The 15,159-nt window shown below is 30.4% G+C and overlaps 1 protein-coding gene across 2 annotated transcripts in view; it reads right to left on the reverse strand.

Moving 5' to 3' along the window:
* LOC115886340 (protein PF14_0175) overlaps nt 1-15,159 on the reverse strand; it is a 33,270-nt gene that overhangs the window by 12,420 nt on the left and 5,691 nt on the right. The window contains exons 8-20 of one of the 2 annotated variants that reach the window (XM_030905437.1): nt 10,269-10,621; nt 9,957-10,204; nt 9,652-9,893; nt 8,101-8,206; nt 7,878-8,035; nt 4,982-5,164; nt 4,272-4,920; nt 4,093-4,217; nt 3,690-4,041; nt 3,485-3,633; nt 3,183-3,429; nt 586-794; nt 117-530 (exon numbers count right to left, since the gene is read on the reverse strand). In XM_030905437.1, the coding sequence (XP_030761297.1) occupies nt 117-530; nt 586-794; nt 3,183-3,429; nt 3,485-3,633; nt 3,690-4,041; nt 4,093-4,217; nt 4,272-4,920; nt 4,982-5,164; nt 7,878-8,035; nt 8,101-8,206; nt 9,652-9,893; nt 9,957-10,204; nt 10,269-10,621 (3,435 nt within the window). The remainder of the gene's footprint in view (nt 1-116; nt 531-585; nt 795-3,182; nt 3,430-3,484; nt 3,634-3,689; nt 4,042-4,092; nt 4,218-4,271; nt 4,921-4,981; nt 5,165-7,877; nt 8,036-8,100; nt 8,207-9,651; nt 9,894-9,956; nt 10,205-10,268; nt 10,622-15,159) is intronic. The other variant, XM_030905438.1, reaches the window with a different exon arrangement.

Genomic DNA, 15,159 nt, shown 5'->3' on the forward strand with positions numbered 1-15,159 from the left:
CGCGATCTTTTCCTTATTGAGTTCGTTCGTGCGCGCTCGGCTCGCTTGGTTCGTTCGGACCAAAATGCTCTAGTCAATACGCACCTTTAGATTTCATTTAAATGAAAATTACTTACAATAACCTTTTTTTCGATGTCACAGCGGTCTTTTTCTTTTTCCGAAACATCATCAATTAACTGAATCATACTCATTCCATTAATCGTACCATTGCCTTCCAAGTTTTTAATATCTAAATCAGTTTTAATTGTCCAGTTATTTATAATTTCCTCTGTTTGATTAGAAGATATCGGTAGAGAGTATTCTTTCCATTCGGTAATATTGATTCCATTAATTAAACCATCAATTTCCAAATTACCATTTACAAAATCTTTTGTATTGAAGCTATATGTAGCGTTTAGTATTTGGTCTGTATTTGTTGTTACAATTTTTAAAGTAGATTTGTTGTTAACTGTCGGTGTTGTAAGCATTTCATTAATCACGATATTATTTAAAAATATAATATCTGATGATATATTTTGTTCAACATTTGCCTAACAAAACGTAAATAAATTTATTTGGAGTAACATTTATAAAAATTGTACTAACCATTGCAGTTTTATTTCTTTCAGATACCAAATCTACTCCATTGACTGTATTTCCTACACTAATATTATTTGTTAGGACAGCTTCATTAATTGTAATATTTTCTATTAGTTGATCAGTTTTTAAGGGAACGATCGCATCCATATTAATATTATTTAAATATTTTGTAAACAAGTTGTCATGAATTAGAATATTGTTGAAACAATATGTTCCTAAAATGAAAGAATTAGATATTAGTTCTACAGAGTCCGGCAAGAGTGCGTCGGGCATCTGTAGCTCCTAGAATAAAAAACTTGGGAATTTTGTTTAAGTGCAAACCTAAACTATGTATTAGGATCTATTTCAGGAAAATATTTAAATTTCTATAGGGTGGCTCAAAAAAGTCTTGATGATTTTTTTTTAAATTGAACATCCAGTATATTATTGCATTTTTGGCTCTTTTTCAGATCACTGTATATAATCCTAAGATATCAATAAATATATTCCGATAGTTTCAGAGATATTAATGAGTAAATAAGAAATATATAATTTTTCAGCCTTTCTTAAAAAAATATTAAATATACAAGCACTGTACTGAAATCAAAACCAGAGTACCTAAACCGATGAGTAGCGACAGTCCCGTTTTCAATTTTCTTTGCGGCTGCGCGAAATAAGTAGGTTATCTGTCATACGAAGAAGCGAAGTTGCCACTGTTGCCATTTATCAAATATCTCTATATACTTTATTTCAAGTATACCTTAAGCAACGAATCGTTTTTTTAATTATTTATTAGCAGTAAGATATTTTATACATTCAAATTTAGAAATAAGGATAAAACAAAACAAAAAAGATATGTATAAAACTTTATAATTAATTCCACTTCAAATTGTGAGCAGTGTATACCATGTTTATAGGACCACTTCATAAGTTGAGCAGTTAAATACGTAGTCTATCTGTCAAACACGTCAAAAGAGAGAGAAAGAAAATTTGGTCCCACCACATCAAAAGAGCCGACGGTTTCTGTCGCTACTCGGCGATCTACGTACTCTGTCAAAACTATATTAGGTATTTACTTTAGATGGTTTTTTCTTACTTTCCTATAAATATGGTAATCGTAAATCATATAGGATGTTACTTTGTTTAATTTACGATTCTATTATTGTTCGTATATTATTTTTTTACTAGATGGAGGGTTAAAAAATGAGGGGTTTCGCAGATATTCGCGGTTTCATATTTTATATGGCATTTTCCACAGTAAATTTTTACTAAAGCCACTCAATGATTGAAAGAGCCATATGAAATAATACTGCGTGTGTCTGCAAAACCATTAAAAATTTCGATATACTTTACTTACAAAAAAACAAAGCAAAATTATTTTATATTTTATAAAGTTTATTATTAAGTTGGGTAAAGTTTATTATTAAGTTATGTAATTAAAGTTGGGGTAGAATTTTAAACACCCTGTAAGATTTAAGATTACGAGATTTATAGGAAAGTAAGTATATATCATCTAAAGTAAATATCTAATATAGTTTTGATTTCTAGGACAGTTCTTGTATTTGCAATATTTTTTTAAATCTCGGTTGAAAAAAAAATATTTTTTATTTATTTAATAATATCTCTGAAACTATCGAAATATATTTACTCATATCTTAGGAATATCTAAAGGGATCTGAAAGGAAGCGAAAAAAAAATTAAAAAATCAACGAAAAAGGAAGCATTTAAAAAATCATCTCGATCCACTCCTACTTTTTTGAGCCACACTATAGAAGTTAAAATATTTTCCTGAAATACATCCTCGTATATATTTTAGGTTTGCACTTTTCCACGTTTGCACAAAATTCTCAAGTTTTTTTATTCTGGGAGCTACAGATCCCCTACGCACTATATTGCCGGACCCTGTATATTAATTTCTAACATAAATACATTAATATAAATAATATAAAACTCATTAATATAAAAAATACTGATTTTCAATGCATTTGTTATAGTGAATAAAATGTGTGTCTAGAATTTAATTTAATTTCTAATAACCACAGTTTATTTAGTACCAGCTGAATTAATACCATTCATAGTTCCAAAACACTTGTTGCGGCGCGGCAAAAGCTGTTATAAGAATGGCTTCAAAACTGCGGGTGACCAAGGAATCTCTAGAAAGGTGGAAAAATTCAGTAGAGCAGAGATAGGCGAAAAGGTTCATATTAGACATTCGCCAAAATTCACGACTGACCTGTTAAGACAGGAAGACTATTAAAACTTTAGTCTACCAACAAGTCAATCTTAAATTGATAGAATTGTTGGACAAAACCATGTGCAAGTTCAACGACAAAAACAGAATTGTGCAAGAAACGACAAAAGAGATTTTAGGACAATATTAGCCAATGATAATCCATTGACAAAGAACTATGTATATGGATAGCTCAGTCTCCAAGTTGTTAGAATTTTTGAAATTATTACTGATTGAAAAATGTAACCTACAGTTCAGAAGAGGATCACAATAAATCTGAAAAGGTCGCAGTGTTCTGAGTATGAAACAAATGATCGTACCTCAAGAGGTTTGTTGTTAATAGGCTGTGAAACTAATATTATATTATTATACGTAACTACATAAAGTCAAATACCATTTAGACGTCCCCTATCAATATATACAGCGTCCTCCAAATGTTTTATCAAGTCTTGCCCATACAACTTATTTGTATTCAGTGCTTCGGTAACTTTTAGAGTATCAAAAACGCCCACAATCTTATTAAACTTGATAGGTCCTTCAATAGTCATGTCTTTGGTAATAAGTACAACTTGTTTCTCAAATATTGGTAGTAACTCCCCATTAATATCATCTTTAATTGCTAAATTTCCATCAATATTGACCTAAAATAATCAAACTTAAACAAAATTAACTAGACAATAAGCTTGATATTCCTACAGGTTCTTCAAATATGACATCCTTCTCTAAATATATATCATCATCGGTATAAACTAATTGATTCAGAAGATCTTCTATGATTTGATCGTTGATAGTTCCATTTATTTTTAAATCCTTGATGTAAGGTAATCGTTGAAATACTACATCACCTGTAAGGGATCTTTAATGAAAAGCTCTTTTAAAAAACAACAGAGCAAAATATTACCTTTTACTACAGCTAACTTGTCAGTTATGTTTATATTACCCAAAACATTTTTAATGTCGACATTCTGAACATTAATACCAACTTTTAGGTCATCTGGTACAGTGACATTTCCAACAAATACTATATTTCCAACGATACCCTGTTTGGCGTCCCTTCTTAAAATGTTTCTCAATTCTATGTCGTTCAAATAATCAATTTCAAGCAACTTGTTGACACCAACACCATTTATGAACACTAAATCTCCTTGAATGCTGACACTTGTTTCGTTTTTGTAAATTAAATTTGCTGCGTATCTTTCAAAGTTAGCACCGGCCAAATTAAGTACTTCCAAAGAATCAAAATAACAATTTCCCTTGAAATGAAGAAGTAATATTTAAGCATTATTTTTAAAAGATTCACTTACGGTTATTAGTAAAGATTCATTACTGTAATTTCTGCTTAATTTTACCAACATGTCATTATTAAGAATACTTTGAAAGTTTTTATCGTTTATTGAGTCAATATTGAGATTATTTTCAACATACAGATCTAAAAAAAATATACATCTTTTAAGGTGTTGTTAGTTTTTCTTTAGATACTTACCAGTAATGTTTGGTTGTTCATATAAAGCATTTGTTACATTTTTTATAAGTGTTCTGTATGATAAATAATTGTCGTAATCAATTTCATTTACGTTTTTAGGATCAATATAGGATACAGTTAGCTTATCAATATAGAACGGTTGCAAAATACTTTGATTGTTTACGTAATGCAAATATCCATCTAATAGTCCATTTAAGTCAAAATGTTTGATATTTCCAATAATATTTCCTTCAACTACCAGATCATCTACGTCCATACTTAGGACTACTTCATCATTAGTAGAAGAATTACGATTTATAGACGCGTTGTTAGATGTTATGTTATTTAGATTTTCAAAACGAAGTGTGTTTACATCTAGGTCATCCAAGAACAACAATTTTGAATAGATTGTATAATTTTCTGTTGTTTTTAGTAAAGTTTCATTCAATTCGGTAACATTTTCACCATCAAACAATCCTCCGATGTCTATATTTTCAAAATATACATTATCAGATATTGTATTGCCTAACAGCTCTTGCTCAGTGTCTTTTGTAATAAAAGAGTCTATTGAAATGTTATTTATTTTTCTCGAATTAATATTGAGATTTTTTAATGAAGTAAATCCTTCTGTGAAATTTTTAATACCCGTAATATTTACTTCGGTTTCATTCTACAAAAAAATATAAAATATTAAATACATTCACAGAAACTAACGCATATTGTTTAAGCACCTGATAAACAAAGCTTTGAAAGTATTCCCTTGCATCGATATTATTTAAATTTTTCTCTATTATCAGTTTGCCCTTAATTTCTAAACTTTTCAATTCAACATTTGATATGATATGCTTTGTGTCTTGTAAGCCAACATTGGGAAGAAAATTTTCAATTTCTTCGCCTCTAATATCACCTTGTATCTAAAATTAAAATGAATTTAGTACAGAACAATAATTATATTCAGTAGTTAAGTTATGTTTTTTTTTGTTCTTTGACATTGTAAACATTTATAAATGTTTATTTTAAACAATAAGACTGACAATATTATTTGTATAATGTTTTGTATTATCTTTTGTTTGTTTGTGTACCTTGTTTGTTTAGTTTACCTTTGTCTACAAAATGACAATTTTTTTGCTAATTAACTTAGCGATCAAGGCACAGGCAAAACCGCTTAAGTTAGAAGCACAAAATAAAATTGTTCTTAAATGTTTCTTAAGTAACGTAATTAAGTGTTACAAATTGATTTTCAGAAATTCATCTTCTGAAAAGGCGATTTCATATTTATGAAAAATATGAGTATAGGTATATAGAAGACACAGAATTCGAAATAGAAAATTAGAGAAAGTATAGTAATTTCCAGCTTAAGCCGAGGAACAATACATAACATTAATGTGTCTTGTTTTTTAATTCTGGGTGCAACTTTTTCCGACAAAGAATTTTGGTAATTATGTATTATTTTGTAAAATTTGTAATCTCTAGGATCTTCTAGATGGTAGCTAAGGTAATGAAAATTACTATGATTTACAAAACAAAATATGGGTAGTCACAAATCAATGTGTGTGAATTACAAATTATAATACAATTTTATATATAATTTTCCTGGACATATGAGTAAACCTATTAAGATGAATAGTAATTTATTTGCAATCTTTATGTATAAACCCTACATCTATTGTAATTTGACGGAACTGTTTATGAGTTTTGAATAACAAGCTTCTTAAATTTAAAAATATTTTTTTTTTGGAAAATTACAAAAAATATTGTACTTATTACAGTTGAGGGTTGGAACCTTTGGTGTTACACAGCAAAATAAAAACACTAAATCACCACAATACACCAAAACACTTTTACACCAATACACCAAACCATGTTAGCATCATCAGCAGATGATTATAAACTAGTTTATAATCATCTGCTGATGATGCTAACATGGTTAGCCAAACGCGCGTCCAGTGTAAAAGTAAAAGTGTTTTGGTGTATTGTTTCGCTAACCATGGGTACCAACGCGCGTCCAGTGTAAAAGTAAAAGTGTTTTGGTGTATTGTGGTGATTTAGTGTTTTTATTTTGATATTGTACTTAATTCAAATTACAATGAAATCATTGGAAGTTTAAAAATATATTTTATTACTTTTACGACTTTAGCTGTAAAATTATACGGTATTTTGTAATTTTACTATATTTTGTAATAAAAACAAAAAACAGAACTATACCGGGTGTGTCTCAAAAGTGGCTCACTCCTATATCTTTTTTTATTTTTTCAGATAGAAAAAAAACGAGATTTGGTATGTTGGCATATGACATAAATTAGGACTGACTGACGTGTTCAATTGTTTTCGGTCACTTCCTGTTTCACCAGAAATAACTACAACTTTTGATTTTTAATGGCACCCTCGGTATTTTTTTTTACTTTATTCGATAGATCATATGTCAACTTATGAAATGCTCGATTAACAAAAAACGTATTTTAAATTTCTTCTCTAGAGTGCCATGGCTATGTTAAAAACACTAATTTTTAATCAACGAGCCTTGGAAAAATAAATTTGATCGTCTAATGTTTTTAGTATGGCCGGTTAAAAGATGCCCAAATCGTATTTTTAATCATATATCAATTTTTTTAAATGGAACGAGGGCGGCTCGTAAGAATATTTAGAAAAAGTATTTTTTACGAATAATTTGATACCACACACTAGGTATTTCAAGTTAAATTGTCGTTATGAAAAGCATATTATAATTTTAAATAAATCATAGGCGAAAATGTCAAAAGTTGACATATGATATGTCACTCGATTCAGAGTGTCATTTTCTATCAAATAAAATAGAAAAATACCGTGGGTGACATTTAAAAATCAATAGTTGTAGTCATTTCCGGTGAAACAGAAAGTGCCCTAAAACAATTGAATACATCATTCGATCCTAATTTATGTCATATAATAACATACCAAATCTCGTTTTTTTTAAATGAAAAAAATAAAAAAGTTATAGGGGTGAGCCATTTTTGAGACGCACCCGGTAGAGTAAAGCTACAAATCAACTTTTCTATCACCGTATAGTGAATTTCAAAAAAGTGTTTTGTAATTTTCCCAAACTGAGTTGAATCGATCCTTGTGGTAAATTTACTACACGTAACGTAAATTCAGTAGGCAAAAAATTATTACTAAATTGTTTTAGCAGAAAACTTCCAAAACATTTTAAATAAAATGGTGGAAGCAATTTTTAACAGTGTAATTATGCTCTGCTAATCCATTTTTGCACCCATATTTTTCTTTTATTGTAATTTTTTTACGTAACAAATTCTTTGTTGATAAAATTATAGCTGTTTGAAGAACAGCCTTTATGCACCTTCACCGTTTTAAAGCAACTGGCAGGATCTTTTTCATATAAAATGTATTATTAATAGTAATTTCTTTCAAGTCAGTTGAATTCCTGTGACTTGATCAGTTTACTCGACTCTTGAAAATGCGTCTTAATTAAATAGTTAATTTATATTATTGAACACTGCTTCAATAACTTAACTTTAACAAGCATAAAGCAGTGGACATAAACTATTAGAAGTCTACATCTTTTATAAAAAATATAATAAAAAGATCGAAACAAGTTTTCAAAAAATAATATGATAAAGAAAATTTACTTACATCTATGTTCGATACGACTTCTATGTTATTAAAAGTAATATTTCCCTGAATATCTTGGTCTCCAGATAACGTAACAACATTGTTTAAATCTATGTTGTTAACTAAATTCTCAGAAACAACCTCATACCCTCTAATAATATTGTTAAACGTTTTTACACCTAAAATTATATTTAAATGACTATATAGTAATGTGTTGATAATTTACAAGAAAATATAAACCAACCTGATATTACTAGCTGATCTTCGTTAGAATTTAAAAGAACATAGTCTTCAGGAAACTTCAAGTTGTTCAAGGAATCTGTCTTAACATCACCAGTAACACTGAGGTACTAAAATGAATAGAAACATTATTAAACTAACTCTTCTAAAATTATAGTTATTAATGATACAAGTTCGATACGAACATCATAATGAAGTGTTAGCCGAGTGGCTTAGTTACACAGGTTTCATTAAAAAGTTCATATCGAACGTGTATCATTCAAAATTTAATCTACGACGCGACACGAGGGACGATCCAAACAGATTTGATTTAATTTAAAATATCAGAGATATCCTCATAAAAATTCAAAATTATCAGGTGCCCATATTAGTCGACGCCGTGGTAACCGTGCTTGAAGTGTCCCTTGAAGGCATTGCGCAAAACGTTGTCCATTCCCTATTTCCCGAAAAATCAAGACAAACGTACGAGCAAGCCTATGTTAAACTTGAAGATTGGTGTAAAGGGAAAGGAATCAAGAATAGTAGTAACGAAAAGGCTTCATCACTTTGGGTATATTATTCCATGCTACGTTCAGTTATATCAGTAAAGAAAAATACAGATATTGGTAAGTACGTCCATTTAATTGCATTTCTAAAAAGAAAATCGGAAGGATTTCGGTCAAAAAATCGAGAATTTTAAGAAAAGAAGACACAACTCGTTTTTTGTTGGAAGCTGATGATAAAACTTATTTCCTGACAAAAGTTTCATTGATAGTGGGACTTGCGAGAGCCTGCCGGCGTATCGAGTTGACAAATCTGCAGCTGCAAAATGTTAAAGATGAAGGACAATGCATTCATGTCATTATTCCATTTACGAAAACAAAGATATCACGAGATTTTTTTATAACGAAAGGAAATGTTGAAGGAATAAATATGGTGGAAATGGTTCGAAGATATATAGCTATGCGGCCAAGCAACACGGAGCATACTCGATTTTTTGTGGGGTACAGAAATGGAAAATGTATTCAGCAACCCGTTGGCATTAATACTTTAGGGAAAATGCCGTATAAAATAGCATTGTTACTAAGTCTTCCAAATCCACAACGATACACTGGACATTGTTTCCGTAGATCCTCTGCGTCGTTGCTTGCAGATTCAGGAGTGGATTTATTAACTGTTAAAAGACAAGTGGCAGAGAGCTATATAGAAAATTCCAAAGAAAATAAGAAAAAAGTGTCATGCAATATTTTAGGTAACATTTCTGGCAATGATGGGTCTTGAACAAGTTCAAGCACTCAGGAAATAAATTTACTTTCTAAAAATTCGACTCACCTGCCATGGTCTGGAATTAATTTAACCAATTGTACTGATATTATAATTAATGTTTATAATAAATAAACGTATTTAGGTACCTTTTTTTGCTTTTTCTTATTTTAAAATTTGCGTGTTATTATGAATTCATAATAGCACTTAGTGCTATTATGAAAGCCATAATGACATCCAAATGACAATGTTAAATGTGTCATAATAACATTGTTGTAGATTAAATAAATAAGTATATCCCGTATATCCTTACTTCAGATATTGTTAGATTTGATATATGACAAGTAGTAGTCGTAAAACACAAGTCTCTCAAAAACATTTCAAAATCCTCGCCATTAAGATTTTTAACAGTGACATTCCCTGGAATGGTTATAGTATCGTAGATTCTATTACCAAATTCGGAAGACTTCGAAAAATTCAGAGCTAAATCTACATTATTCAATTTTTCAGTATTGAATCCATCAATGGCTTGCAGATTTTCGAAATGTAAAATACCTTTAAAGAAATAAAATTATTAAATTGTTTTAATAGATATCCACTGTCAACTTATTAAAGTACCTTTGGCTTCTTTCACATTAACCCATTCATTTTTAATATTAATATCATTGACCATATCTGAAATGACATTGATGTTATCAACTTCGATAGTATTTTCAAAAATTGCATCTCCCTGTAATTCAATGTTATCATCATGTTTGATAACAAAAGCATCATGTTGTAAGCCATTGACGTTTTTAAACATAATATTTCTAGTGATTAAGTTTGAAAAAGTCTTTTCACCTTTAATATGGCTTAATTTATCTTTTCTAAAAATAGATTAGGTACCTCGTAATAAAATAGCTTATTTGTCATGTATTTTTTAAGCATTACCTGACAACATCTTCAATTAGGTCCGAAGCCGATTCATTACCTATGAATTTTGTATTTATTTTATTAGTAGTTAGTTGACCAGTTATGTTAACAATGTTATTAAAAACGATTTTATCAAACTTATTGATTGAAAGTTTCATAAAATTTTCGTCTTTTAGTTGCTCGATGTCTTTAGCTAGATCTTCAATTTCTTTCTTTATATTGTCCCTATTGGAAGTTTTTGTATTTGATTCAGGTTTTAAGAAAGGGGCATTATTGAAAGATGGAATTTCCGCAGTGCGATCTAGAAGGATATTGGAGTTGTATTGTTCCTTTAGATTCTTCAAGTCTTCTTTCTGGATTTTTATTTCTTTCTAAATTATAAAGAAATAATTAATGGAATTAAGGTGCGTTCTCACTAGTCGGTTTTAATGGATCAACTTCAGTTATCAACTAAAATCGAAACGAATATTTGTTCACACACACAGAGCTGCAACGAGTTAGTTTTAAAAAGACTTAAGAATTATTTTAAGTCACTTCTAAAATCAAAATGATTTAAGTCAAGTCAAATTCAACATAAAGTTCAAATGATTTAAATCTTAAGTCTTTGACTTAAATCATTTAATTTCAAATTAAGTCATTTTTGTAAAGACTTAAATCGTACGTTATTTAAGTCGTTTTTATGACTTAAAGCCGCGTCTCCACCAAAGCAACATATGTCGACGACATTGTCATCAACTTTTGTTACTATTTTCATAAATATTATCGAGAAATGTATATCGTACCTACCAAAGAAATATTGTTGCTCGACTTCATTTTTCGACTAAAGAGCGAAAGTTTAATTAATGCTTATCAACATGTGGAGCGACGAGGATGTAATTATAATCTCAGCCGCATTCCTTATTATTTCGCGAAATGAACGTCGTCAAGCCAGGCGGCAACGTAGGTTTTGGAATCGTCCTAGCCTCCGGAAGAGAAATTTATATAGTGGTAGTGACTTGCTCACTGATCTTTGTACAGATGACTTAAATCCGCTCCACAATGAAATAAGAAGTACTACCAATAATTTTCTAAGAATGAGTTCAGCTGACTTTGAATCATTGCTCCAAATGATGATTGATCTTTTTCAATCCAGATTTCTTGTTTTATCATTGCTCCACTTCTTACCAAATTTATTTTTAGCAACAGAATCAAAAACAAACTTCTAGCCTTGTGAACTACACGAGTACAAATGGCAAAATATACCCGATAAAGTTACTGATAGAAGTTGATTCGACATGTTCCACATGATTTCGACATGTTTGTAAACATTGTCATCGACACGATTTTTCTTTGATGTACCGCTCCTCAAGCGAAACATGAAACAAAGTCGGCGACTTAAGTCTGCGACATAAAATGTCGACGACTTTACTGAATTTTCAGCAACATTGTCGACAACACTACGAGCGCTAACAACTATATGTTGGGACAAGGTCATATTTTGGAATTATTGCCCTGGTTTTTCAAAAAAATCCTAAACAATTTGACAATATTTTTATGAATTTGTAAATCAATCCATATTTACAGTAGCGGATTTTGTTCATAAAAGGACAAATTTGCTGACAACTAAATGTTGGGATAAGTATTTTTAAATAATTAATATCATCATAGGCGGCTTTGCTATAAACGTCACAAATGTCGCAAACTGTTTACTTCAGCATTGACAGCTTGTAAGTGACTCGATACTTTGAGTACTGATATTTACTGTAAGTAATTTTAATTTTTTTAATTTTCAATTTTCTTAATTATTTAATTCAAAGTAAAGGTCCGTGGGAAAGCTACAAATCAAAAACTACGCAAAATTATCATTCGTCAATACAGTACGGGAAAAACAATTCGAAAAATTTCTGATGATTTAAGTATTCCAAAAACCACGGTCTTTAATATAATCAAAAAATACGGCAAATCTGCCAATGTAGATGTTAGAGGTAAAAGTTCGGGAAGGCCAAAAGTTCTATCTCAGAGAGATTTACGAAATTTAGTAAAAATTTGCAAGTCTTTGAGAAGAAGTACTCTTCGCGAAGTAACAGTTACATGGAATACTGTAACTGGTTTAAATATATCAAGAGAATGTTGCATATATAAATGCTGTCTGGGGTTTTACAAGGTAAACTTTATTTTGTGTGGATAATCAATTACCTGAAGATTATTGATACAAATTCTTATTTAGGCCAAAGAGAAACCGCCACTGACAGAAATTCAAAAGAAAAATCGCTACAATTGGGCAAAATCTAAATTATCGTAGACACGAAATGATTGGAATAAGGTCATATTTAGCGATGAGTCTAAATTTGATGTTTGCGTTGGAGATCATCGAAAACGAATAATACGAAATAAAGCAGAAGCCTTTCATAAAGATTGCTTAAAGAGGGTTGTTAAATTTCCTAAGGAGATTATGGTTTGGGGTTGCATGTCAGCAAGAGGTTTGGGCAAATTAAATTTTATTGATGGCACTGTTAACGCCCAAAAATATCAACATATACTTGAGACCTCACTTTTGCCTAGTGCTCAAGAATTGTTTCCAAACGAAGACTATATTTTCCAACAAGATGGAGCATCCTGCCATTCAGCAAAATCAACTAAAAATTGGTTCCGTAATAATAATATAAAAGTTCTATCCCATCCTGAAAGTAGTCCGGACCTCAATGTTATAGAAACTGTGTGGCATAAAATGAAGCAATATTTAATAAACCACCCTCAACGAACAATTTTTGATTTGCGGACAAAACTGCAGTAAATTTGGGATAACTTTTCTCCTCAAATGTGCCAATCTTTGGTAAATATAATGCCATTAAGAGTTTAGGCAGTTGTTAAGGCGAAAGGTGATGTAACTCCGTATTAAACAAAGTTCTTGTTGTGCTGTCCCAATATATAGTTGTCAGCAAATTTGTCTTGATTTTGGCAAAATAAGCTATTATCAAAAGTGATTTGTTTACAAAGTTATAAAAATATAGTAAAATTGTCTAGATCATATTGTAATGTTTGAATTTAGAATAATAAACAAAATAAATTGAGTCGTTTTAACAAATTACTATTTTTATTGCAAAAAAAGACCTTGTCCCAACATATTGTTGTTAGGGCTAGTAGTCGGCGACAAAGTCGCCGACAAATGTTGCCTTGGTGGAGACCCGGTTTAAGTCTATATTTTTGACTTACATCATGATGATCTGCAAGTTAAGTCAGTAAAATGACTTAATAGTCTAAGAGCCAGTGAAAGGCTACCTGTATGGATTTGACCAGACCTGTGGTTTTGTACAGTGAGGCCCCTATACTTACTGTACATGACATGGGGACTCACTAAGCCCAACGTGGCGGACGTGACGGGAGCCAAGGTAAAAAGGTATCGATTTTTGATAAATTTTAAACGTATTTTACCACGTCTGCCGTTCTGCAATTTGAAAATATATTATAATTATTATCGGAAAACAAGAATTGCAGACCATTATCACGCGTTTAACATTGCTGCAGACAATTTTGAAAGTGGTGAAAAAAAAATTGAAAGTAATTGACCAGATCTATCTGCCATTGATATATTTTATTTATTAGGGTCTTATAAACTTATGTTAATCACGGCAGATGTCTTTATTGAGTACACACTTCAATAGACAACAAAATCTGAACTACTATTCGGTCAGATGTATGCAGAGACTAATAACTTTAATTATAATGATTGGTATTATTTACAAAATTCTCATTGGAATATTTGGATGCTCAATGGAACTGGAAATAACGTATATTGACGTCACAAAAATGTATAAAGAGCTTGGTGAATTGTTAGCCAAAATCTTTATCGACTTCCATATGTTCACAGGATGTGATTTTAATCCGGCTTTCTTCAATAAAAGGAAGAACAGACCTTTTACGTTATTGAAAAAAGATGTTGAATTTCAACAAGCATTTGGGATGCTTGAAGAAGAAAATTTGACGGAGGACCAGCTACAACAGGTATTTAACAGCATTCAGAAATTTACTTGCCAGCTTTATAATGCAAAAAAATCGACCTTGATGATAGAATAAGATAACAACTTTTCGACAGCAATTATAAAGCTTCCGACGTCAATTTAAACTTCAGCAAAAAATACTTAATTTTGATGCAAGCTCAATCCCACTATGTTAGAGTGAGCTTTACCAGCAACTTCTAAGAACACATTATATTTCAACAATTTGGAAAAATGCTCACAAAAAGCAAACTTACGACATTGGACCCATTAGATTATGGTTGGATTGAGCAAGAAGAGAAATTTGTGTTCAAATGCTTCGAAGAAGGTCAACTTCCAACCCCTGTGAGTGACTTAATTATCCAAGTCCCTGGTAAATTCATAGTAATCAATTCTTTATCGACTATGTTCGGATCAATTTACAAATTACATTTATTTCATAATTTACGTTTTATTTTTACGGATTTCGATTCAATGGACGATAAATAAGGCGAGTCAAACCATGAAAAACATGATTCCGATGACGATGAATAAAAATTCAAATTGATAAAAAAGAAATTTATTTTATAATGCGTGCATGATTCACGTTTTTAATTCATTTTTCTTTAAATTTTGTCTTAAATATATAAAAAAAAGATAATCAAATAAATATTTAATGATTATTTGCTGACTGTTATATCTAGATATTTGAAATTCTTTTAAAATATGTTTACTTTTTTATCATCAGCCTTATATGTTTTAGTATTTGTTGACAAAATTAAATATTAATTTCTATAAATACAGTGATAGACTAAATCATATTGATGTGAAACAGGGAACGTCATAACCATACATCTGACCGGATAGTAGTTCAGATTTTGTTGTCTGCTGAAGTGTGTACTCAATAAAGACATCTGCCGTGATTAGCATAAGTTTATAAGACCCTAATAAATAAA

The sequence above is a fragment of the Sitophilus oryzae genome, unplaced genomic scaffold (genome assembly GCF_002938485.1).
Source record: "Sitophilus oryzae breed Bouriz unplaced genomic scaffold, Soryzae_2.0 scaffold_484_pilon_pilon, whole genome shotgun sequence".
Taxonomy (NCBI): domain Eukaryota; kingdom Metazoa; phylum Arthropoda; class Insecta; order Coleoptera; family Curculionidae; genus Sitophilus; species Sitophilus oryzae.